Here is a 26,125-nt window from a genome sequence, read left to right as displayed (position 1 = left end):
GTTTCAATGATGATCTTCTTGGTTTCCTTCGCCGCCCCCCATCTGCCACGCTGGAACTCAGAATCAATCCAGCAGTCAAAGGAAACCACTTTCTGGATTGGATTGGGTTGGAGTGATTGTACCAGAAAAAATTAAAAGATTGGAAATTGGGACGGTTCAATTGGAATTCGACGTTTTCTTTCCATGTTTGTGCTCTGCACTGGCCTGAAAGCCTGATCTGTCTGTTCTATTTTATACGTCATATGAATGATAAAGCTGATCGATGTCGGTGGGTCGTACGCTAGGAAGCACCACTCGGCCCCACCCGCCGAGTGATGGCATTTCAGAAAATATGTCAGAAACTGATGGGCATGTTGGTCAAACGAAGATGACCTTTTCGTACCCATACGGCTATACCCTTCCCCACCCCACCCCACCCCACCCCACCCCCGCCGCGGGGTTAGATTTTCAAATCATTTGGTTTGGTTTCAGATCTGCTGAGTGACGGCCTCCGCACCACAGGCTATGAACCGATCGTTGTCGTCAAAGCTCGCCAAGAAAGCCTCTCCGGCACCGCCACTGGCGACGGCGAACAAGAAGAAGAAGAAACTAAAGGACCAGAGCCCTCGAAATCCACTATGGGATCTCAATGCCATCACCTTTCGCAGTAGCAACAATGGCAGCGATGCTTCGTCTTCCATCTCCGTCGAAGCCCCGCGAGGTTGCCTCAGGTTCTTTCTCTCTCATTCTTCTTCCTCTAATTCCAAAACCCCTCTTTACACACCTAAAAATCTGTCCAAAGCCCCTAAATCAGCTCCTGCTGTGAGGCCTTCAAGACCATCAAAATCCAAGGACAACCGGTCCAAATTCAATGCTTTGGAAAACCCAGAGAAACCCACCTCACGAAATGCAAGTAAATCTAAGAATAATTCTTCTTGCTTGTACCAGTGGCAGTCTGGAAACAAACCCACTTCTAGAAACGGACCAAAGCTGAAAACTTGTTCACTTGTAAAATCAAATGGAAGTTCCCTGAGTAAGTTAGAGTCTGGGTCTGAGGTAGAAGGTAGTATTGTCAGGGTGGTGGGCAATGCAGGTCAGCCCACTGAGCTCAAATCACGTGGTATTGATGGAGATTTTACACCTTTGAGTAAGATACCGACTGGGTTGGGTTTGGACCCCAAGGCTGATAACTCTGAGGATTTGCTGGAGAATTCTGACAAATCTAATAGTAAAACTCCACCAGTTCAGGCCTCCGTATCTCCAGAGATACAATGTGGATCATCTGCGGTGTCAAGGAGCACACTTGCTTGTTATGCTGCTGGCCATGTTCTTTCAGGGATCACTGACAAGAGGAAGTGCAAAGCTAGAGGAATTCTCAGTGTAGGAGAAAATGATTCAGGCTTCAGTAAGGGGATGGCTTTAGGTAGCTTTGAGGATGACGATGATGATGACAGTGGTCAATGTGAAGGCCATGTTGGCAATCTCGATGCTTCTGCGGTTCCTTTACCTACTGAAGCTTCAATGCGTTGGCTTTTATCGCCGTGTGATGAAGGGGATGAGGATCACAAGGAGCATTCCGATAGTAGCTTACTTAATTCTGTAGGGTCCGTTAATTTTTGTTCTCCATTTTCAACCTTAGGTCGTCATGGATTTTCTCCAAGCTTTCAACAAGTGTTGGAGCCCTTAAATGAGCATGTTGGTGTTTTGTCTTCTCTGCATCGCATGCCTGGTTGTGAGGCTGTAAACTTCTTAGAAGAGGAAAGAAAACACCATTATGGTTATGACGTTGATAATTCTCCATTCTCTATGGTTTCACTGGACAGTGGCAATGTTATCTGTACTCCTCAATCAGAGTCGAGTGTAGAAAATCATAGGAAGCACTACTTTGATCCTGAACTGAGTTCAGTGGCTGAAGCTATTCAGATGGTAAACTTGTCCCCAAACACGAACAGTCATGTATTAATTGAGGATCAGATTGATTCGAGTTTCCAGTTTGACTGTCTAACCACAGCCTGTGATTCAATCAGTCGATTCCATAAAGTTTTGGATGATCGCGGTTCCTGGCTCTCCAACTCTACACTAGAGAATTTATCACAATCAGAGATGAGGATATCGTGGAGAGAAGGGTTAATGAGTCGTATATATGATATGGATGAAGATGATTGCTGCAGATGTTTATCTGATGAAGAGGAAGATATCAATGGGTGCGGCAAAGATCCATTAAACGAAGAAGCCAGTCAGAGTCCTGAAATCAATGTCCATGTAGGAGAAGATGAGAATGTAACTTATAAGTTTCGGATGGCAGAAGTTTTGGATGATGGAGGAGTTGGTGGGAAAGATGAAGGAGGTGGCGTTCGTCCTAACTTATCATCTACAGTGTGTGCTACTGCCGAGTCCATAAGCACTGATGGAGGTGGGGGGCTGCTTGATTCAGGGGATTCAGATTGGAGTCAGTGCTACAAGAATGAGTTGTTCCATGCATAACACAGATTATTACCCTTGATGTCTTCTCTTGTATGTTTCTAGTTGTAGTAGAGCAGGTGCAACAATCCTCAACCGGTCCGAAGTGGTGGTTTTGTTTCCTTTTTTACCTGCAGGTGGAATGGAGAAACAGTTACTGCTTAAAGGATCAACAAGAGTGCATGCACTGTTGTATCCTTAGTTGTTATAGTTTGAGTTATGTATGATGTCCGATTCAATTTAGTTGAGAAGTTTCAGATTCGGGGAAACGAGAATGCATCCATTTGTGAGTTTTTTGTTCTTTCTAAAGTTAAGAGGAAAGGAAACTTAAGAATGGTAAAAGTTGAAAAGGAGTGATAAAACTTAAAAGCAATAGAAAGGTGGCTACTGTTCATCTGTTACCGTACTGACTGACTGGTCTTGGAGTCGTGAGCAGCGGAGACAAGTTGTTTGATGGTAAGGATAGAGTGGAGGTGTATGTATTATACTTGTAGACTGAGTAGAGATGACATGACAAGCCCTTCGGTGATATCGTTCATTTCATCGCCAAACCAACAAATTACAAGGAAGGCGGAAGGCAATCGGCCGTATCCCAAATGGGGCAAAATGCCAAATGGGTGGGTGAGTGGGTGGGTGCCAGAAAAACGAAAGCCCATATATGCTTTGGGCCAAGTAAGCAGAATTAAACTGGATATGCTGCTTGTCCTGCTTCTTAACTATTTCCAATTGTTTAATTGTTCATTTAAATCGATGCATCTATATGATAAAAATTTAAAAAAAAATAAAATTCTATGCATCTATCTATACGTATAATATTGAAAAGAGATGAGGACGATGATGAATGAATAAAGTGTTTTGTGCTTGTAAATATTTATTTAATAATCTCATTTCAAAGTTGGTTTTGCGTGTTGTATAAACAAAAGGAGATGAGGACGATGATGAATGAATGAAAGATGCGTTTGGTGTACGTGCTTGTATTTGTTTACTAAAAAAATTGAAGGAGATGACAAGGAAAGGATTAGTCTAGTGATGATGAATTGATGTACTTCGACGACGACTATGTTATGAGTCATTCATTTGTATTCTATTACGTCCCTATCCTTCCTCTTATAGTCTTATTGGGATGGGATTGGTTGGGATGAAAGGCCTTGACCCTTGGATGGGATTGAGTGGAGAAATTTTCAGTTGTGATAGGAACACAAATGGTACATCACGTGTTTTAATAGGAGTAGTGAGAAATTTTATTTTTTAAGTTATCAACTTTTTAGCACAAATATTTCACCATTGTATAGTGACACGTGGTGTACCAACCCGTGTACCGATCACACTGAAAATCTCTCGATTGAGTGGGATGAAAGATCTTGCCCCTTTGATTGGATTGGATGGAATTTCCTTCCATTCTATAAATTTAAAGTCAAATACAAAACTGGCGTGTTAGACAAAATGCCATCCACCAAGACTTATCTTTGTAATTCAGTTTAATTTCAATATATAGATCTTCTTTCAGAAAATTCTATCCCCTCCTCCCTTTTCTTCTTATTTATTACAAGACCAAATAATATAACATTATTATTATTATTATTATTATTATTATTATCATGCGGCTTATTTGTCAAAAACCACTACCAATTCAATTTCAAAACCAAATCGAATCTTAGGTCTCTATGGTATTCCTCTTTACTTGGAAATAAGAAATCTTAGGTTCGAATCTCATAAATGACGAATTCGATACTCAATTAGATTGTTTATTATGTGACTTAGCCGAACTCCCCCTCCTCTTAGTGTAAAAATATCAATGTACTCAAAAAAAAAAAAAAAAAAAAAAAAAACCCAAATCGAATCTTACAGATGCAGATGCAGGCACCAATGAATCACCAAACAAACCAAACAACTATAAAGCATGAGGCCAACAAGGCTCCTGCTTTGTGAGGGTCGAGAGAAACGTTTATCGTATGCAGTCTTGCTTTTACTTTGCAAAAACATTATTTTCACAACTCGAACTCATGACCTTTTAAGTCACAAAGAAGCAACTATTTAAGACTGACTTGCGACAGGCGACTTTCATTTCTTTATAATATGCATGCGTCATCCAAGAATCTTCCTATTGTGTTCAAATAATGTGTGTGTATTTATATATATTGCAAAGAGTATTCTTGCTACTTGGCTATCTTGCTTGTTCATCCATAATCTTTCACAAATTCACAAGAAAAAAATGTCTAAATAGTTAGCAACCTTCTCTCTCCTCATCTCACACAGATACAGAACAGATCATGAGCCGACATCAGCCTAGAGAATAGAGTATAGAGATCGATCGATAAGCTTCATTAGACTAGACCAGATCCAATCCGTAATTATAATTATGGAGGGTCTGATCCCAATGGTTTACAAGGCAATGAAGAGGAACAGAACTCGCCGCCAATACAGCTGCCTCTCCTCCTCCTCCTCATTAGCAGCAGCACCACCACCAGTATCAGGTCAAACTAGTAATTACAACATCGCTGACTTCTACATCGATCACAACAGTTACGTCTATGTTCCCCAACCTGCACCTTCAGCTGATCATCATCTTCCAACGATATTTAATGTTAATGGCGCGTCTTCCCCGCGTGACCAGTCGTCCTTATCCACAACTACAAACATTATTAATCATGGCGGTCGTCAGTTTCAGCACCGCCGTCACAAATCTGTTTCTCTCGGTTCTGCTTCCAACTCTATGCAAGGATTCTCTTCATCGGTGGACGCTGATGACTCCATTAATTCTCCTCCTCCAAAGCAACTTGTCCAGTTTCGGAGCCACCGAAGTTTCTTCTCATGCATCTCTGGTGCCTAGCAGACTAGCAGCAGGCTAGTAGCTAGCTAGCTAATTATCAATGGCCACATGATCAGTACAACTCAAGGTGCTGCTTATTTCAATTCAATTACAGGTTATTTACCACCTCTGCTGTCTGCTCTCTCTCTTCTCAGCTTTCGTCTCATATTTTTATTTTCTCTTGAAAATTTATAAAGAAATATTGTGATGCCCTCCTCCAACTAGATTAGGATTTATGCATCTTTTTTCACCATAAAATCAGTTGGAAATATGGTGGAAGTAGCCTAATTACTTACAAGCACATGCAAAATCATTTTTTTTTCCCGATGTGAGATTCATACTGTCCATGATAAGACACATATAGAAGAAATAAAAGGAACATGAACTCCCGATTTATATACACATTATTAGCATTACCATGCAAAGCTTAGACAAACACCGATCGAGACTCGGCTGTAACTGTACGGCCAGTAAATGGTGAGATGGTGAGACAGAAGGAACAGAAGTGAGGAGATGGATGTAAATTGCTTGCATTATGAATGTGTTTGTTGATGGTCATCTAACCAGAAGGTCCGTCGGTCAAATATACAATACCGCATGTATATATACAACATATACAAATACAAATTATATATTCAAGCGAGCAGATGGATGGAATCATGGAATAACTAGGTGACCAGCAACAAACATATCCACCGCTGCAAATTACCACCACCAATTATACTCAATAGGCCGGTCGGTCGCACACAAGCTTGGCAAAATGATGCATCCATAGTCCATATATACAAGCAGCAAAACAACTCGTAGAAATAAGGAGAAGGATAGATAGTCGATAGCCTTGGGCTTCAGATTCAGCCTGCACTGGGTTTAAAAACTTGGACCATCTCATCTCATCTGATGTTAGGTATTCTGACAGTGAATAGTGTATAAAAGGAATATGCCAAGCACCATTCCCTTGGCTAAAACAGCATATACTTGAGAATCAAACTAGACTCCGTCTGTCAGTTTTACCGGTTGGTTGGAGGTTGGAAGTTGGAACATGGAATGGAAGTTGGTAACTTCTAGAAATCAGATCTACTCGTGTTTGCATCATGCTTATGTCCAAAAAGACCTTGTTTCGAGTCAGTCAGGTGAGGGCGCTGGTGATTTTGGTTTACTACTTAGAATTTATGTTCGAATTTATCAAGTGTAGCTGTGTAGGTCATTCTGTAGTCTAGTATGAGTTTCACTTCCTCTTGAATTTAAGTTTATGAAGCCTAACAAGCCAATCGCTACAGACATAATGAAGCACCCTATGTCCTGTATTGTAACCCAAAGGAAAGGGAAAAGAAAAAAAGAAAATGGTACTGCATTTATCCAATTTTTTGTTATGGCCAATTATCTCCAACGACATTTATTGTAGAATTTGGACAGCCTAAATGAAACATTGGTGTTATCGGAAAACAAAAATGTCAAACAATGTTAACAGCTTATGCTCTCTCCATAAATAATTGATCAGGAGTCCTCAACAGCCTGCAATTGCCATCATTAGCCGCCCTAGTATATACCTAGTACAGTCATAAGATCAGAATTTATCTTTTTTTCTTTTGGGAGAAAATGAAAGTGCATACAAAACTTCTTCATGTCCAGTTTCCACAACTCCACTAAGAAAGAAGGCCAGCCTATTACCAGCTATGTCTTATATTCTTCTACTTAAAAGCCAATAGAGAATCCGCAAGTTAAATTCCATCAATCTAATTAGAAACAAACAAATGAATCTGATAACATCAAGAACCAGAAAAATGTTTTGTTATATATAACAATGTAATTGTCTTGTTAGGATTACCAACAATATATCTATATATATGTATATATAGGGAGAGAGAGAAAGAGAGAGAGAGAGAGAGAGAGAGAGAGAGCGGCAAGGTAGAGAAGCTATGGCTACAAGCATGGATAGGAATTGGCATTGCCTTTCTCTGTACCTACTTGTCCTGGTAATGACTAGTGCATATGCATCAAATGATGACCAAGAATTGAAGAGTAAGCGACTTTGCAGCCAGTGCTCGAAATGTGAGTCAAGTAAATGCCCTCCAAGCGAAGCCTACCCCCATATGACTGCATTTGATGACACTCTTATTGCTGGTGCTTTACAGTCTGACTTTGTGGATTTGAATGACAGAGGAGTTTACTCAGTGCCAGATATCAAAGGTGGCCAATCGCCAAATCTAAATGCTTATTATGGCTGGAAATCTACTTCTGGTTCTGCTTCCGGTTTTCACAGGTGATCCTATTTTCATGCTTAATTTGTTCTGTGAAATTAAGGCCAAACATATAAATAAATATAAAAAACAAATACTATATAAAGAAACACAAGGCCTTTAACCTGTTAGCATTTTCCTCTGTTTGATCTCTGGTTGTAATATACCAAACGATTTTTCTGTAAAGATAAATAGATGACAGACACTTCATTATGAGTGAAAAGTCCAATAATATCCTCGCCCTGCATATGCTCTTTTTCGTTGTGTGCTTCCTAGGTTTAGCAACTATATGGACAAATGTTCAGGTGGACAAACTTACCTCACGGTGGACAAGCACGGCAGTGTTAGCCTTCGTTTATTGAGCTCCCTGGAAAGCTTAGCAGAGGCTGACTGGAAATCAATTAATCCACCCAAGAAACTAAACCATCGCCAATTCCGCTTCTGGGTCTCTCGGAGTGCAAGAAAATGCCTCACTGTATTTGGAGGAAAAACAAAGAAACGAAGAGTGGGTGTGTCCGAATGCAAGTTTAATGGCGCAAACCCGTACCAACTGTTTGCCTTCCGCTTTCATTACCACAAAGCCTTCTGTTGTTGCGGTGTTCACAACGAGTGATAAGTTTTGTTTTAAAAGAGCTTGAAGTCAAAGTTGGCACAATTCAAAATAAGAAGATACACATAAGTGTGTGTGTGTGTGTCCATGTGATTGCTACTCATAGCAAAATATATAACATTTCCATTACAAGGCATTTGTGGTGTATGACTAAATATGGAGTTTTAATATGTGAGACATATTGATAAACAATGCTTAAATTTTTTTTTTCCGGCAATCAATCGTAGAGTTCCAAACTTTATGGCTTTTAGCCCCAATATTTGTTATAAGAAATGTCGAATTATCAGAGAGACTAGTCAAAGACTCACTTTCAACAATATCGATATTGTTTATAACTTGATATTTACCACCTGCAAGTGTAGAGTTTTAATACAAAAGATCTTGGTGTTAGTTGAGGTGAGGTAATCATATTTAAACTCTTATTTCTTTCTTTCTTGTTGAAATGGTACCAGGCATAGTGTTTAGGTTGATGCAAAAGATAAGGGTTGAACCTTTAAACACACAGAACTGGATAAAATTGCAGAGAATTAGAATGCAGAGAGAGAGAGAGAGAGAGAGAGAGAAAAGTATATTTCTTGATTGAAATCGAAGAAGCTACTACACAGTTATAAAAAAAAAAACCTACAAATTAGGAAACAAAGACGCATCTCCAGCCATTCAGGCCATCGAAAGCTATGATCCTTTGACACGCCCCGACCCCGATATTCCCCGAATACCAGGATAGGCACGTGCTGGCCGACACTCGAAGGTGACGAAAGCCATTTATTGAGTGCAAATGCTGAAAACAAGGGATAAATAAGGTTTATAAATATAAAAGAATAATTAATATGCAAATAAGGACCGTGTTCAGAGCACACCTCTAATCTAGAACACTAAAGAAAATAATATAAAATTGAATGAAACCAAGGAGTGGGTCCTACACCGAGAGGACTCGAAGATGCCGATGCGGAAGTGCTTGGACGTCGGGATTGTATGCCTCGATTCTAAGTCATGAAGGGGGCGCAAAACAAACATGAGTGGACCAAGTTGATATATATATAATAAAACAGTTATCAACGTACTAACCCCCAGGTTTTATGAAAACACAAATATAATGATAAACATAGGTTTTCCGAAACCTAGCATGTCGTGCAATGTCTCAAATCATAATTCGCATAAATAATAAAAACTAGTGAATGTCCGATATAACACTTCAGGCCCCATGCCGGCTCCCCGTCTCTGAGCACACAGTCAGAGGAAAATACACTTCAGGCCCCTTGCCGGTTCCCCGTCTCTGAGCAGATAGTCAGAGGAAAACACACTCCAGGCCCTATGCCAACACCAAACCGTCGCCCGGGACGGACCGGATCTATCCCTACGTCCCGTAGTGGAAAGGACCACTAGGTAAGTACAAAACCAGTGAACATACATATATTGAAAATCAACTTCATAGTATAAAGTCATTCATCATCTATACTATAAAGAGGTGTTCTAAACATGTTCTAAATATCATATCGTCATCCATCAGATATTCTATAAGAACATGGGTTATAGGAAAAATAGTAATAATTCAAACTAGCCTCAATAAGCATGTTATCTCGTAAAACGTTTCATAAAACATAATCATCAAATCATGCTTTTCATGTATGCATTTCTACTATCAAAACATGCATTTTTAGAAGGGGTCTACTCACAGTACTTCGCCGTCGAAAAGCCACGTCATCTAGCGAAGAAGGAAACGCCACAAATAATTGCCCCTAAGCACATAAATGGTACACTTAGTCAAACTCTACTCAAACGAATGAATTTGGAAAAACGGACATCGAAAACGGGTTCAGAACGTCGAAATTAGCCTAGGAGGGGTCCCGCACGAAAACCCCAAAGTCAACGGTCAAAGTCACCGTTGACCGTTGACCGGTCAACGTCAAAGTCAACGCTGACCGTTGACCGGGTCAACGGTCAGACCGGGTCCGGTCCGGGTCAACAGGTCAAACGGGTCAGGGTCACGGGTCAACGGGTCTGGGCTTGGATCCAGGTTGGGTTAAAGGGTTTAGGTTTTAGGTGGGTTGGGTTTGGGTTAGAAGGAAAGTGGGTTTGGGTTTGAAATCTCATGGCCCAATGCCCCAATTTAAAAGGGTAATGGGTTTAGGCTTGCAACCAGGGCCCTAAGGCCTTTGGGTTTGGTGGTCGCCGGATTCCAAAGAAGGGGAAGGCCGGATTTCGTCTCAGGGTTCTAGTTGATCTCAACCAACTCGTACCGTCAAGATTTTTCCGCTTCCCCAGATTTCGATGTAGAGCCGACTCTGCCCGCAATTCCTAGGGAACGCATGTCGCAGAGTGGCATCGCCATGTCCGAAACTCCCAGGGAATGCACGATGTAGAGTATCGATCCGACGTTGAAAGTCATCCAACAATCCACTTCATCACTACTGAGGTACAATCCCGACAAGAATTCTTGTATTTCAACCAGAAGGTGAAAATTCAAACAGAGAAAGGTTCGAACAACTATGCCGAGTGACATCGAATCCGGAAGTCGTGACATCCAAATGATGTCATGACAAACACACTACTACAGTAACAGAAAGTCCTAAGTATGCTCTGAACAAAACCACGCTCTGATACCAATCTGACACGCCCCGACCCCGATATTTCCCGAATACCAGGATAGGCACGTGCTGGCCGACACCCGAGGGTGACGAAAGCCATTTATTGAGTGCAAATGCTGAAAACAAGGGATAAATAAGGTTTATAAATATAAAAGAATAATAAATATGTAAATAAGGACCGTGTTCAGAGCACACCACTAATCTAGAACATTAAAAGAAAATAATATAAAATTGAATGAAACAAAGGAATGGGTCCTACACCGAGAGGACTCGAAGATGCCGATGCGGAAGTGCCTGGACGTCGAGATTGTATGCCTCGATTCTAAGTCCTGAAGGGGGCGCAAAACAAACATGAGTGGACCAAGTTGATATATATATAATAAAATAGTTATCAACGTACTAACCCCCAGGTTTTATGAAAACACATATGTATAATGATAAACATAGGTTTTCCGAAACCTAGCATGTCGTGCAAGATCTCAAATCATAATTCGCATAAAAATAATAATCACTAGTGAATGTCCAATATAACACTTCAGGCCCCATGCCGGCTCCCCGTCTCTGAGCACACAGTCAGAGGAAAATGCACTTCAGGCCCCTTGCCGGCTCCTCGTCTCTGAGCAGACAGTCAGAGGAAAACACACTTCAGGCCCTATGCCAACACCAAACCGTCGCCCGGGACGGACCGGATCTATCCCTACGTCCCGTAGCGGAAATGACCACTAGGTAATGTACAAAACCAGTGAACATACATATATTGAAAATCAACTTCATAGTATAAAGTCATCCATCATCTATACTATAAAGAGGTGTTCTAAACATGTTCTAAATATCATATCGTCATCCATCAGATATGCTATAAGAACATGGGTTATAGGAAAAATAGTAATAATTCAAACTAGCCTCAGTAAGCATGTTATCTCGTAAAACGTTCATAAAACATAATCATCAAATCATGCTTTTCATGTATGCATTTCTACTATCAAAACATGCATTTTCAGAAAGGGTCCACTCACAGTACTTCGCCGTCGAAAAGCCATGCCATCTAGCGAAGAAGGAAACGCCACAGATAATCGCCCCTAAGCACATAAAGGGTACATTTAGTCAAACTCTACTCAAACGATTGAATTTGGGAAAACGGAAATCGGAAACGGGTTCAGGACGTCGAAAATAGTCTAGGAAGGGTCCCGCACGAAAACCCCAAAGTCAACGGTCAAAGTCACCGTTGACCGTTGACCGGTCAACGTCAAAGTCAACGCTGACCGTTGACTAAGTCAACGGTCAACGGGTCAGGGTCACGGGTCAGGGTCAACGGGTCACGGGTCAATGGGTTTGGGCTTGGATCTGGATTGGGTTAAAGGGTTTGGACTTGGGTTAGAAGGAAAGTGGGTTTGGGTTTGAAACCTCATGGCCCAATCGCCCAATTAAAAGGGTAATGGGTTTGGGCTTGCGACCCGGGCTCTAAGGCCTTTGGGTTTGGTGGTCGCCGGATTCCAAGCAGAGGGAAGGCCGGACTTCGGCCGGAGAATTCCCAAGCTCCGTTGGAGCTCAAAACTCAACCAACACATGTCATTCAATATACCAAATTGAAGCCCCGAAGGTAAGGAACAGAAATATACCCTTGGTTCCCGTCATCGTGGTCGGAGTTGGCCGGAAAACAGCCTGGAAGCCACGGGTGTCCGCCGGAACTGGGTAAGATTCAAATGAGCATAACTTCCTCAATACTCAATGAAATTAGGTGAAACAAAAAGGAAAGTTGTAGTCCTCAGCGAGACGAAGAGATTGATACCTCGCACGCCAGCCAACTCACCGTGGTTTGGCCGGAAATTGCCTCGAAAGGGGCGGTGCTCGCCGGAAAACTGGGAAATGTCTCCGAGGTGGTTTCTTCATGGTTTGACGTCCAAAACACAACCATGGGGTTAGAAAAGAGTTATAGGTGTGGGCATGGGTGTGTGTGTGTGTGTTCTTGTCGGAGGAAGAAGCACCGAGAGGGGGAGAAAGGAGAGAGAGCATGGAAGAGAGAGTGAGGGAGAAGACAGAGACTTTTCAGAAAAAGAAAAGAAAAGAAGGGAAAGGGAAAGGGAACCGGGGAACAAAAACAGGGGGTGGGCCACTTGGGCTCACTAATTAAGGCTCAAAAACAATTTTAAAAAGGAAAGTATCCCCCAAACTTAGTGAAAATACAAAAATACCCATTTTCTTACGTAAATCCCGGGACGAGTTATTACAATTATCATCTGCAGGTTGGATTTAAGCTAGTATGCAGCTTAATTCTCAACATTTATTTCCCTCACCAATGTGGGATACTCAACAAGGAAGACTTTACCAACAACCACAGAATATACAGTTCAGCATCAACCCCACATTGACACGCCCCGACCCCGATATTCCTCGAATACCAAGATAGGCACGTGCTGGCCGACACCCGAGGGTGACAAAAGCCATTTATTGAATGCAAATGCTGAAAACAAGGGATAAATAAGGTTTATAAATATAAAAGAATAATTAATATGCAAATAAGGACCTTGTTCAGAGCACATTTCTAATCTAGAACACTAAAAGAAAATAATATAAAATTGAATGAAACGAATGAGTGGGTCCTACACCGAGAGGACTCGAAGATGCCGATGTGGAAGTGTCTGGACGTCGGGATTGTATGCCTCGATTCTAAGTCCTGAAGGGGGCGCAAAACAAACATGAGTGGACCAAGTTAATATATATATAATAAAACAGTTATCAACATACTAACCCCTAGGTTTTATGAAAACACATATATAATGATAAACATAGGTTTTCCGAAACCTAGCATGTCGTGCAATGTCTCAAATCATAATTCGCATAAACAATAAACACTAGTGAATGTCCGATACAACTTTCCAGGCCCCATGCCGGCTCCCCGTCTCTGAGCAGACAGTCAGAGGAAAACACACTTCAGGCCCATTGCCGGCTTCCCATCTCTGAGCAGACAGTCAGAGGAAAACATACTCCAGGCCCTATGCCAACACCAAACCGTCGCCCGGGACGGACCAGATATATCCCTACGTCCCATAGCGGAAATGACCACTATAAAGAAGTGTTCTAAACATGTTCTAAATATCATATCGTCATCCATCAGATATTCTATAAGAACATGGGTTATAGGAAAAATAGTAATAATTCAAACTAGCCTCAATAAGCATGTTATCTCGTAAAACGTTTCATAAAACATAATCATCAAATCATGTTTTTCATGTATGCATTTCTACTATCAAAACATGCATTTTTAGAAGGGGTCCACTCACAGTACTTTGCCGTCGAAAAGTCACGCCATCTAACGAAGAAGGAAACGCCACAGATAATCGCCCATAAGCACAAGAATGGTACATTTAGTCAAACTCTACTCAAACGATTGAATTTGGGAAAACGGACATTGGAAACGAGTTCAGGACGTAGAAATTAGCCTAGGAGGGGTCCCGCACGAAACCCAAAAAGTCAACGGTCAAAGTCAACGTTGACCGTTGACCGGGTCCAGGTCAACAGGTCAAACGGGTCAGTGTCACGGGCCAACGGGTCAGGGTCACAGGTCAACGGGTCAGGGTCACGGGTCACGGGTCACGGCTTTAGGATTTTGGGTTAGGGTTTTGGGCTAGGGTTTTAAATGGGTTGGGTTTGGGTAAAAACAGAAAAGGGTTTGGGTTTTTGATCCTCACGGCCCAAGGCCTAATTAAAAAGGGGAAATGGGTTTGGGCCGCAACCAAGGCCCTAAGGCCTTTGGGTTTTTAAAATGAAACAAAATAAAAATAAAAAGGAAAAGGTTTAGGGTTTTGGGCCAGAGACCAAACAGGCCTAAGGCCCGTGTGAGGGTGGAGAACGGCCCGAAGGCCTGGGTGCGCCGGAGAAGGACGCCGGAGCTTCCAAGGAGGGGGAAGGCCGGATTTCGGCCGGAGAATTCCCAAGCTCCGTTGGAGCTCAAAACTCAACCAAAACATGTCATTCAATATACCAAATTGAAGCCCCGAAGGTAAGGAATCGAAATATACCCTTGGTTCCCGTCATCGTGGTCGGAGTTGGCCGGAAAATAGCCTGGAAGCCACGGGTGTCCGCCGGAAACTGGGTAAGATTCAAATGAGTATAACTTCTTCAATACTCAATGAAATTAGGTGAAACAAAAAGGAAAGTTGTAGTACTCAGCGAGACGAAGAGATTGATACCTCGCACGCCGGCCAACTCGCCGTGGTTTGGCTGTAAATTGCCTCGAAAGGGGCGGTGCTCGCCGGAAAATTGGGAAATGTCTCCGAGGTGATTTCTTCATGGTTTGACGTCCAAAACACAACCACGGGGTTAGAAAAGAGCTATAGGTGTGGGCATGGGTGTGTATGTGTGTGTGTGTGTGGGTGTGTTCTGCTCGGAGAAAAGAGCACCAAGAGGGGGGAAAAGGAGAGAGCACGGGAAGAGAGAGTGAGGGAGAAGAGAGAGACTTTTCAGAAAAAAATAAATGAAAAGGGAAAGGGAAGGAACCGGGGAACAAAAACAGGGGGTGGGCCCCTTGGGCTCACCAATTAAGGTTCAAAAACAATTTTAAAAAGGAAGGTATCCTCCAAACGTAGTGAAAATACAAAAATACCCATTTTCTTCCGTAAATTTCGGGACGAGTTATTACACACATAGTACAAAACATTCATTGTAATATCATGGTTGGGCATCGATGGGACATATGGAATTACTTCCTGCCTATCTCTAATGCCATTCAAACAAGGTGGTCTGGCTACTCCATAGTAAAAGAAAGCCATCACCTTTGACTACTCATCTCCACTTCAAATTTCAGAATAGACAACATAAAAAAGGAGCTAAAATCATGCTGCAATTCGGAGGCAAGAAACAAACGCCCATGTTCTAAAATAAAAATTAGCTTTCTCGCAATATAAGTTTAACACGAGAATTTTCTGCGACAAATAACACAAGAACACATGAACAAAATAAATGATTTTTATTAATGTAGGGTTTAGGGGTATAATCTCTTTTTGCAGTTTGAATCCTCCTATTCGTTCTCTGGGATGAAAAATGTGTGTTGTTGTTGACGAAAGAATCAAGACTTCATTTTGAGCTTGGTCCGTGATTTGACTTCATCGAATAATCAATCACATTTTAAACTTAAATCAATTAATTTGTTTGATTTAGGTTAAAATTAATCATGTTAATAAAGATTCCTTAATTAATTTTCGCCAAATATCGACACGTGTCACTTTTGGTGACTCGTTCAATTTTGATGAGTTAGTGCCATGCATACAATATGTGAGACTGACAATGCAGGCCACGTAAGCTATGCATGTCCAAATTTAATGGGTTGGTGAACATTTACTTCACCAAAATTTCGATGCCTACAATAAGATCTTGCCAGCTCTAGTGAAGTTGATCTCAGGAAGACAGACACTTGGAGAGTAGATACTAAATCATAGTCAGTAACAGCATTAATTGCAATACACTATTAAATATGAAAAGTAAATATTAGCCAGAATGATCAATAAAGGGGTGTGTGAGAGGGATGAGGATCCTAGGGATCCTTACATCATAATCGTTCATCGTACATTGTGCGATCAATTTTCATTAGGTACTATTTGTGTTTAATTTTAAACAAATAAATTCAAAATGATTTCTGACCGTACGATGTACGATAAACGGCTATGATGTAAGGATCCCTAGAATCCCCAAACTTGAATCCAAATGGGATCCAAATCCCTGTGAGAGGGTACTAAGCACAAGTAGACTGTTACAGTAGGGGTGTACCCTTACTCTTGGTGAAGGTAGCCTGCAGTTCCATATGATGTGTATAGCCTTATCCAGTTCAATCTGATTTTTTTTTCATTTTCTTTTGGTCTGAAGAGAGGAAGAAATGTTATTATAAAAGTATGATCTAACAATTTTCTCATAAAGAAGTATAATTGAAGCAAGGTGCCGAAATCATAAATTTGATAAGAGATAAGGTAACAAGGCATATACAGCAAGAAGGACATCAAGAGAAAAATGGAAAATCAGACCTTGTGAGCGATTGCGTACAAGAATGATTAAAGGGCTGATGTCTTTGAGAACAGTCTCTTCCCATTCTGCACTTGATACATCTTTAATGGGACGAATGTAATTATCATCTTCATTCTTGCCACACTACTTCATTGTCGCTGTCGTCATTATCACTATCATCCTTCTTTGGCATAGTCTTGATGGTAATCTTGTCAAAGAATTCATCCAGCTTACATCCTCAGGCCATTCGGGATCCTCCTCCTCCTCTACAACAAGCGGACAATAGGCCAGAAGTTGTTGCACCTTGTTTGTCCTTTCAATAGGGTCTAACTCCTCCTCAACATCGGGGTTAGTACATAAAACTTGTCTAATTGTATTTCTCCATTCACGTCTCTCTTAAGAACCCATGAAGTAGGGATCATCTTTGTCAACAGAAGAAGGTTCATCAGCATCATCATTATCATCATCGTCGTCGTAATCATCAGAGTCTCCCTTTTGTTGGTTATGTTGAAATGTCTCACATCGACCGTATCAATGACAAAAGAATAGTTTAAACACCTTAATCCCACTCATACTAATACCGATGCCTTTTGTGATAAAACTCCACACTTGACAGATTGTGCAGGTGGTAATTACCAAGTTGGTGATAATATCGGTATTGTTGGAAGTGGGTCGTATGGCCCGTCTCTCTGATAATTCTACAGGTTATAGGGTTTAGAAGCATAGAATCTAGTTTAAGTTGGAGTTAGGGACGTGTTGGGACAGTCGCAGCAGCAGTGTTGATCCATATTCTGTTGTGAATAGGTTGGGTTTGTTGGGAATGTGTTGGGTGTTGATCCATATTCTTTTGTGAGTAGGTTGGGACAGTTGCAGCAGCGGTGTTTATCCATATTCTGCAGCCATAATTTCATCATTCACTTTGCCAGACAGATCACCCCCCACCCTCAGAATGATGCATTCATTCTTCATGAAAAATACAGACTTTACAGCCTATCCGATAATGCCCAAACAAAAAGCAAAGCAAAAAATGAAATTCTTTTACAAACATATCACGATCCATATGGGACAATACAATGCAGGCAGCAAGTTTTATTTAAGGCGAAATAGGCAAATCCAACATCTCGGAATCATGATGAGAGGCAAGTGGAGATGGAAGGAGCCAAGCAAAGAATCCAGCATCCATCTCTCCCTTCAATCTCTGCAGCATTGAGTACTCCACCACCAAATTCCACAGATCTACTGTCCATTCATGTGACCCTATCCATTGAGTTACCTACTCCACAAAGTGCAAAAAGTAAAATATAAACATGCTATACACACAGAGGCATAAAACTTTGGCATTAAAAGAAATACCTGGTCTATGTTTCGCAATGCCTTTATGCCAAACGTGTAGTACAAAATGAATGGTACAAAATGAATGGTCTTTTCGCCTGAAACAACTCGGGGAATTGTCTGAATAAGCTAAAGATTTCACACATGATATATTCCATTCAGGCTTTTTTACAAAATTCTCCCTTTAGTTGCTTTGAAGGCGTAACTGTTGAGAATGAGTCTCACATTGATAGGAGGGACCTTGCATGGATTTATAAGTAAGTTAGGCTACTCCCCATACTGCCAATTGGTGTTACGATGGAACCTCCATTTTCTTCATTAACATTAAACTACCTGGGAGGCAGCTAGCCACTGAACTATGGACTTCACTTCATGATCTCCACCAAAAGCACAACATCCCTAATTCCCAGTTGCAATCCCAACTTCATCATCCTCATTATCCAGAGATGACATCTCCTTTGAATCTTTGATCCGTTGGTGTACAGATTGTTCTCCAAACATTTCATCAGAACTTATGCTAGTTTCCTGCAACTATAGAAAAGTAAAAGTCAAAAGTCAAATAAGCATATTTTCTTGTACAAGAAAAGCAAGTTCAGATGATGCTAAACCAAATATAAACTTCACATTAAGAGCTAGGCTAAAGTTAGTAATGCACATATCATTTCCAAATGTAGAACATCACCTAAAACCACACACACACACACACACACAAACTAAGATAAAATTGATAGATAATTCATACCAAAAGATTATCACAACACATGTCATTGGAGTCTAACGTCTGGATGAAGCTAAACTCCAAAACATCCATCCTCTCAAAACAATCTCTTGTACTGCCGATATTTCGATTGTTAAAAAAATCCACAGAATGCCTTATTAGTTTCCCTGTTGAAACCAACAAGTAGGAGAGATAAAACTTCGGCAAACAACTAAGCTACACACAAGTGTGACAATAGTCCAGCATAATATCACCAAGAAATTGAAGGCAAGGGTTTAAGATTAGAACAAAGTAGAAAACCAAGGGTTAGGGGTGCTACTTTATGCTTGTGAAGAGTAATTTAATAAAAGTAATTTGGAATGCTTGAAGCCTTCCTCGAAGTTGCAGGGACCAGATTAGCATAAAACAATGTAAAATCCTTTGGCTAGGTAGATTATGGGTTTCTATTCTGGAAGCATGACTATTCCATATGATTCAAATAATCTGTCTGTGCTTAACTAAAATATAAATACCGGAGGAGGAACTCTTGTTTATATTGTCTCATCACTGGACTGCATAATGCATCTATTGCAGTAATTCTGGTTTTACGTCTTCTAAGAGAGTGAATATCACTTGTGTCCACATAGTCACCAGCAAAACGAAAAGAAGCAGCATACCTACACCACTTAAAAAATTTGATGACAATTGGAAAGCAGAACCAAACTAAAGTCATATGTATGTATGAATAACAAATGTTTTTCTAAACAAAATATACGTGACTATTGTCGAACAGAAACAAATAAGCAAACAATATGTTATCAATCCTCACCCTGTATAATTTGAAAACCTTTCTGCACCAATAATTTCTATAGCCTCATTATCTTCCATGGAAGGCATGAACAGCATGCTAGCAATTAATTCAGGATTGATCAAGAAACGGATCTCTTCCTATGTGAGATGATAAAAACAAATAAAAATTAGGTGCTTCTGCAACTAGATCATGGCCTGCATGATCCAAGAAAAGGTAAAACATATAAAAAGATAGTCCAAAAGAGCTGGCACGCACACTTACATGAAACATATAAAGAGTCACAAATCAGACCTGTACACAGCCCGTGCGAAGATCACCACCTCCTATATACTTATTTGCAAAGTCGATTTCAAGAGCTCAACTTGATTGATCTTCTATTAAGCCTGAGCTGTGAACCTAGAATGATATGAAAAGAGTACATAGCAAGGTATTGCAATTGCGAAGCTGTATTAAGCGGCAGAGAGGAATGACTGAATTGCGAAGCTGTATTAAGCGGCAGAGAGGCTTATTATTTAATACATCTGCTCATCTTTTACCTCAAAGCGGCAGAGAGGAATGACTGAATTGCTCCAGAAACTAGCCTTGGGGTAAGAAATGCTTAAAGGATCAGGTTTCAGAGGAAGAACTTTCCACTCAAATGAGACAAGGCATATGGAAACTTATCCTTTCAAAGTAGTGTATAATGCACCTTATCTTATTCTCCTGTTGTTCATTATAACCGTCATATAAAGTCCTGAAAGTACATTCGAGGAGGTAAGTATGTTTACTACAACTCTATGTGTAGTAAAAGTAAACTATAAGTCTAGAAGAAACAAGTGCCACATAAGAAATCAAAATGACATACGTAAACAAATCATCGAAGTTGGTGGTTGGGAGATGTTTGGCACCTCGTTTATTGGTGGGGAACAAACAAAATAAAGAGCACCCAAGAAGACCACTAGTTAGTTCCTGAAAAGCAACATGGACAATAATCAGAAAAGTAATACCGCGACTAAAGGAAGTTTTAACAAAGCAAAGACAGAATGAAATCTTCAGCATGATCTTCCCCATGGGATGCGAGCCTTTATGGTTCTTCAGATAAAAAGCCTAAATAATATTCATGAAGTGCAAGCAACAATGAAGATAGAGTCTTATGGATACCTGGCTGAGGACCACGATTCCTGGTTGTTATGAATCCAGTAGACGAAGGCCAGTTTTGTGTCCATAATAAGGCCATCCACATTTTGATACTGGTCTTCTAACAGGGAGGGCAACCGCAAGAGCAAATTTGCCAATGCTGGGACAACTTCTCCAAACCATTTCCTTGCTTCCTCCCTGGAAATGAGCTGCACAACCCACGTGTTTCTATTCAGAATAATATTTTTTTCTTAATGGAGCTAGTTATATGATTGATTGTCTTAACTAATTAGAAACACCTTCTAATCTATTTCCATAGTTCAACCCAATATTCAGGACAAAACAAACTCATTTGTCCAAATCCAAACCATTATTATTTATCTCATCAAACACTTTGAACAGAAAAAAGGAGATTAGAAGTGCTCCGCGGGGGAGAACACTTCTTTTTTATTTTCTATTTTCTTTTTTGGGAGTCCACGTCCTATTTCCCAGTTTTTTTTTAATTATTATTGAAACAGAATTACGGAGTTTGTTGGACTTATTTATTTTGAGCTACAGCCTGTTGGACCAAATCTAACGATGTGAGGCTGCTAACGAGTCCAAAACAACAAAAAGAGAAACTCAAAATTTTCAAGCGGTTCGGGGTGGGCATTTTTTATGGCAGATACTTATCAAGCAAACGAGCATCTTATCTATTTTTAAGCATTAAATTGAACAAAATAATGTCACGCAATTACCACACACTGCAATTTCCAAGATTTGCATAGCTTCTCTGTTATGTTAGTGATTGGTTCGGTGTTGGTTTAATTTTCAGTTGAACCTCATAATTTATCGGCAAAACCGGAGCATCAAGTTAATGGTAATGGCCCTAATGGGTGCATACCTTGATTTAATGGTATTTCTCTTTTCGTTGTTGGAAAAAGTCACAAGTTCAAATCTTGCATTCCGATACCAACATCCAAGCAACTTAAACCTGCTATAAGCACGCTCCTGTACTGCCTACTTTAGGCCAGCTCATCTGATCTGAAAATAGAGAACCTTTTTGCAGCAACAGCATTAGCAATAGTTAACAACCATCATTTAGTTTATGTACTTCATTGAACGGCCGGACCCGTCCTCTCGACTTCACAAACCAAGGCAAGAAAAGCCTGCTCAACGTGCACACTACCATATCGACCAACACTATCTCACATAAATGTAAACTTACATAACAATATCTCCTTGAACCAAACTACAAAAATTTCATGCTCCCAAAGTTTTACAAAACGTTAGCAGGAAGGAAAACAATAACCGAAAAAGATAATGACACGCTCCGAGCCCGATATTCCCCGAATACCAGGATAGGCACGTGCTGGCCGACACCCGAAGGTGACGAAAGCCATTTATTGAGTGCAAATGCTGAAAACAAGGGATAAATAAGGTTTATAAATATAAAAGAATAATTAATATGCAAATAAGGACCGTGTTCAGAGCACATCTCTAATCTAGAACGCTAAAAGAAAATAATAATAAAATTGAATGAAACAAAGGAGTGGGTCCTACACCGAGAGGACTCGAAGATGCCGATGTGGAAGTGCCTGGACGTCGGGATTGTATGCCTCGATTCTAAGTCCTGAAGGGGGCGCAAAACAAACATGAATGGACCAAGTTGATATATATATATATATATATATATATATATATAATAAAACAGTTAACAACGTACTAACCCCCAGGTTTTATGAAAACATAAATATAATGATAAACATAGGTTTTCCGAAACCTAGCATGTCGTGCAATATCTCAAATCATAATTCGCATAAATAATAAACACTAGTGAATGTCCGATATAACACTTCAGGCCCCATGCCGGCTCCCCGTCTCTGAGCACACAGTCAGAGGAAAATACACTTCAGGCCCCTTGCCGGCTCTCCGTCTTTGAGCAGACAGTCAGAGGAAAACACACTCCAGGCCCTATGCCAACACCAAACTGTCGCCCGGGACGGACCGGATCTATCCCTACGTCCCGTAGCGGAAAGGACCACTAGGTAAATACAAAACCAATGAACATACATATATTGAAAATCAAATTTCATAGTATAAAGTCATCCATCATCTATACTATAAAGAGGTGTTCTAAACATGTTCTAAATATCATATCGTCATCTATCAGATATTCTATAAGAACATGGGTTATAGGAAAAATAGTAATAATTCAAACTAGCCTCAGTAAGCATGTTATCTCGTAAAACGTTTCATAAAACATAATCATCAAATCATGCTTTTCATGTATGCATTTCTACTATCAAAACATGCATTTTTAGAAGGGGTCCACTCACAGTACTTTGCCGTCGAAAAGCCACGCCACTAGCGAAGACGGAAACGCTGCAATTAAACGCCCCTAAGCACATAAAGGGTACATTTAGTCAAACTCTATTCAAACAATTGAATTTGGGAAAATGGACATCGGAAACGGGTTCAGTCTACACATTGCCTCGGTATCTGCCTCCAACTCAAATAACCGACTCTGTAATTACAAACAGTGTAATTGGAGATGGTTGCATCCTCAATGTAAGCAGAGCATAGCATTGTTCGTGTAGGATTTTGAATTGTTTCTTCAAATTTGGTCGATTGGATGTCTCCAAAGAAGTAGTACATACTCTACTGATGTAAAACTGAATGCATGGGAGTTTTGGACTTGTTCAAGAGTAGGGATGCAGGATCAAAGGCACAGTACTTGGTATGAGGACGAGAATCGGAAATGGGGCTATAGTCGAGGATTCAGTTGTCATGGGTTCAACTATGTACCAAGTAAGGACTAGGGAAGGATCCATCTCTTTGACATTTGTCGTTATCTTTCTTGTTTCTCTGTATGTTATTATATATTGACGGAGAGAGTGAGACTCACAGATAGAAGATAGAGGGAAGAGGAAAGGCATGGCGGGTGTGATCCCTGGGATGGGAATTGGCGAAGATACTCATGTAAGGAAGGCTATTATAGACAAGAATGCAAGAATTGGCAACAATGTTATGGTATGTATGAATGTATACTAGTATTTTCCATTATCTTCAAATTTTGATCACAGCATGAGGTTCTATTGGTGAGTCAGGGATTTGATGATATTATTGTGGACTCACTGAACTGGTGTGTGTTTTTAGTGCAGATCATTAATAAAGATAATGCGAAAGAAGCGGACAGAGAAGGTGATGGATATGTCATCCGTGACGGAATACTAGTCCTTCTTCCGAGTGCAGTGATTCCAGATGGCACCATTCTCTGATCTGATCATTCATTCATTCATTTCATTTCATTTGATTGTCTTAGTGTTACAACTCCATTCAGTCTCCAGTAGTGACAGAGAGTAGCTAGTCAGATGAAATAAAAGATAAATAAATAAAGGAAGTTGGAATATATTTGCTGAGCCAGTGAGCCTTCCCTTCCTTCACTCCACTTCTTTATTAGTGTGATGCAAATTGTACATAAACTATATATACATATATATATATATATATATGTATATAGATTATAATTCGGATGGATATTCTCATTCTTTCCTTGCGTTGTCGAGGATGACCTGGGCCCTGGCGATTTACTTATTTTTCGTTCAAACGTGTTCTTAGTTGGCGAGATAAAAGTGCTTTTTCGCACTCGCTTGAAGTTGTGTATAGAATCAGAGGGGAAGCTACCCCCTCTCAGTTTATTTACTTACCTTTTTTGGCCAAATAAATTACCGAACATAGTAAAAGAAAAAGATTTTACAAGCAGATATTAGGTGTGAGATAGTCCACTGCTGTGCTGCTTCAATAATGCATCACTGATAAATGTGATCAGCGGGCAAAAAGACGTAGTTCACTGCTATGCTGCTTCAACTTATATTGGATTGAATTTTCTTTAATTCTTTGCGTCTCCTGCTGTTTGTGTCGTTGAGGTGAGGAGGAGCTTTCACTAACAGTAACGGGTAAGTGCTTCGATGATTGACCTTTAGATCTCATCTCATCTCATCACATCACATCTCATCCAAAGACTAGAATTTTAGAACCATTATTTAGATCTCTCATCTGACATGTTCTTCTTCTTTTTCTTCTTTTTCTTAGAAGAGAGAATTGAGTTGATGTAACTGCTTGTTGCTATCAACTCTTCAAGTTGTCGAAAACAACCATATAAGGGAATCAGTTGTAAATTTATAAATACTATAGCGGAATCCATGGCATCGTATTCGTCTGATGGTAAGCCAGAAAATGTGGATCGGGGTGCTAAGGTGAAGAAAGATCACAAGGAGGAGGAGGGATAGGATAAGGGTGGATTTGTTGACAAGGTGAAGGATTTCATTCATGACATTGGGGAGAAGATAGAGGGTACCATTGGATTCGGCAAGCCAACCGCCGATGTTACTGCCATTCACATCCCTAGCATCAATCTCGAAAAGGCCGAGATCGTGGTGGATGTGCTCATCAAGAACCCTAATCCGGTTCCCATCCCTCTCATCGACATTAACTACTTGATCGAAAGTGATGGAAGGAAACTTGTCTCCGGGCTGATCCCTGATGCTGGGACAATCCATGCCCACGGGGAGGAGACTGTCAAAGCTCCAGTCCACTTGGTATACGATGACATCAAGAACACCTACGATGACATCCAGCCTGGAAGCATCGTTCCATACAGGGTCAAGGTCGACCTCATTGTGGATGTCCCTGTCATCGGCAGATTCACTATCCCGCTTGAAAAAACTGGAGAAATCCCCATCCCTTACAAGCCTGATGTCGATGTTGAGAAGATAAGGTTTCAAACCTTCTCCTTTGAAGAAACCGTTGCTGTCCTCCATTTGAAGCTGGAGAACATGAATGACTTTGACTTAGGCCTCAATGTTCTCGACTACGAGATTTGGCTCTGTGATGTCCGCATTGGAGGTGCAGAAAGTCTGCCAATCTTGCTAAAAGGGGCATCACTTATGTTGACGTTCCCATTACCTTCAGGCCTAAGGATTTTGGGTCAGCGCTCTGGGATATGATTCGGGGAATGGGTACCGGCTACACCATCAAAGGGAATATCAATGTGGACACGCCCTTTGGAGCCATGAAGTTGCCGATCGTCAAGGAGGGTGGTACTACACGCCTCAATAGAACTTTTACGGAATGTTTTTTGTATTACTTATTCTGAAATATATACATGTACAATCTACGTTCCACAAGGAAACAAAAGCTTTAATACAAACCTACTTAAAAAAGAACTCCTATTATTTACATTCCTTTTTTTCCTAATATTGACTCATGATCAACACTCCCCCTCAAGTTGGTGCATAGATATCACACATGCCCAACTTGATAAGTGAGTCATCAAACTCTCGACTACATACTGCATGAGTTAGAACATCTGCAAGTTGCTCATCTGAACTCACAAACGGGATCGATACAATCTTCCTTTCAAGTTTCTCTTTAATAAAATGTCGATCAACTTCCACATGTTTTGTTCTATCATGCTGTACCGGATTATCAGCTATATCTCTCGCTGACTTATT

The 26,125-nt window shown here is 40.6% G+C and overlaps 3 protein-coding genes, 2 long non-coding RNA genes and 3 pseudogenes across 5 annotated transcripts; 4 read left to right on the top strand and 4 right to left on the bottom strand.

Moving 5' to 3' along the window:
* The first annotated feature begins 504 nt into the window (after positions 1-504).
* Positions 505-2,463, top strand: LOC137746840 (uncharacterized). The gene has a single exon (XM_068486851.1). It carries the CDS (start codon positions 505-507, stop codon positions 2,461-2,463), a length of 1,959 nt encoding a protein of 652 aa, XP_068342952.1.
* Positions 2,464-4,798: 2,335 nt separating this feature from the next.
* On the top strand, positions 4,799-5,269 carry LOC137746839 (uncharacterized). The gene has a single exon (XM_068486850.1). It carries the CDS (start codon positions 4,799-4,801, stop codon positions 5,267-5,269), a length of 471 nt encoding a protein of 156 aa, XP_068342951.1.
* A 1,895-nt stretch (positions 5,270-7,164) lies between these two features.
* On the top strand, positions 7,165-8,098 carry LOC137748750 (uncharacterized). Its single transcript, XM_068488931.1, has 2 exons — positions 7,165-7,508; positions 7,762-8,098. The coding sequence occupies exons 1-2, from the start codon at positions 7,165-7,167 to the stop codon at positions 8,096-8,098; spliced, it is 681 nt and encodes a 226-aa protein (XP_068345032.1).
* On the bottom strand, positions 7,400-7,944 carry LOC137748752 (uncharacterized). The gene is made up of 3 exons (XR_011070114.1): positions 7,805-7,944; positions 7,611-7,664; positions 7,400-7,536 (listed from the first exon to the last, which is right to left on the bottom strand). It is a non-coding gene; the product is annotated as an uncharacterized lncRNA (long non-coding RNA).
* A 2,606-nt stretch (positions 8,099-10,704) lies between the features above and the next one.
* Positions 10,705-12,680, bottom strand: LOC137746528 (uncharacterized). The gene is made up of 3 exons (XR_011069864.1): positions 12,470-12,680; positions 12,300-12,368; positions 10,705-11,009 (listed from the first exon to the last, which is right to left on the bottom strand). It is a non-coding gene; the product is annotated as an uncharacterized lncRNA (long non-coding RNA).
* A 2,538-nt stretch (positions 12,681-15,218) lies between these two features.
* Positions 15,219-18,817, bottom strand: LOC137746837 (thioredoxin-like fold domain-containing protein MRL7L, chloroplastic; annotated as a pseudogene).
* On the bottom strand, positions 17,808-23,198 carry LOC137746836 (poly(ADP-ribose) glycohydrolase 1-like; annotated as a pseudogene).
* A 1,108-nt stretch (positions 23,199-24,306) lies between these two features.
* On the top strand, positions 24,307-25,767 carry LOC137746835 (uncharacterized; annotated as a pseudogene).
* The last annotated feature ends 358 nt before the right edge of the window (positions 25,768-26,125 follow it).

The sequence above is a fragment of the Pyrus communis genome, chromosome 10 (assembly GCF_963583255.1).
Source record: "Pyrus communis chromosome 10, drPyrComm1.1, whole genome shotgun sequence".
NCBI classification, from domain to species: Eukaryota; Viridiplantae; Streptophyta; class Magnoliopsida; order Rosales; family Rosaceae; genus Pyrus; species Pyrus communis.
This window is presented reverse-complemented; position numbering and strand designations above follow the sequence as displayed.

Coding starts and splice junctions, on each gene's coding strand:
- LOC137746840 (XM_068486851.1), top strand. CDS start 505: ATGAACCGATCGTTGTCGTCAAAGCTCGCCAAGAAAGCCTCTCCGGCA.
- LOC137746839 (XM_068486850.1), top strand. CDS start 4,799: ATGGAGGGTCTGATCCCAATGGTTTACAAGGCAATGAAGAGGAACAGA.
- LOC137748750 (XM_068488931.1), top strand. CDS start 7,165: ATGGCTACAAGCATGGATAGGAATTGGCATTGCCTTTCTCTGTACCTA. Junction 7,509..7,761: donor TCTGCTTCCGGTTTTCACAG/GTGATCCTATTT, acceptor TGTGCTTCCTAG/GTTTAGCAACTATATGGACA.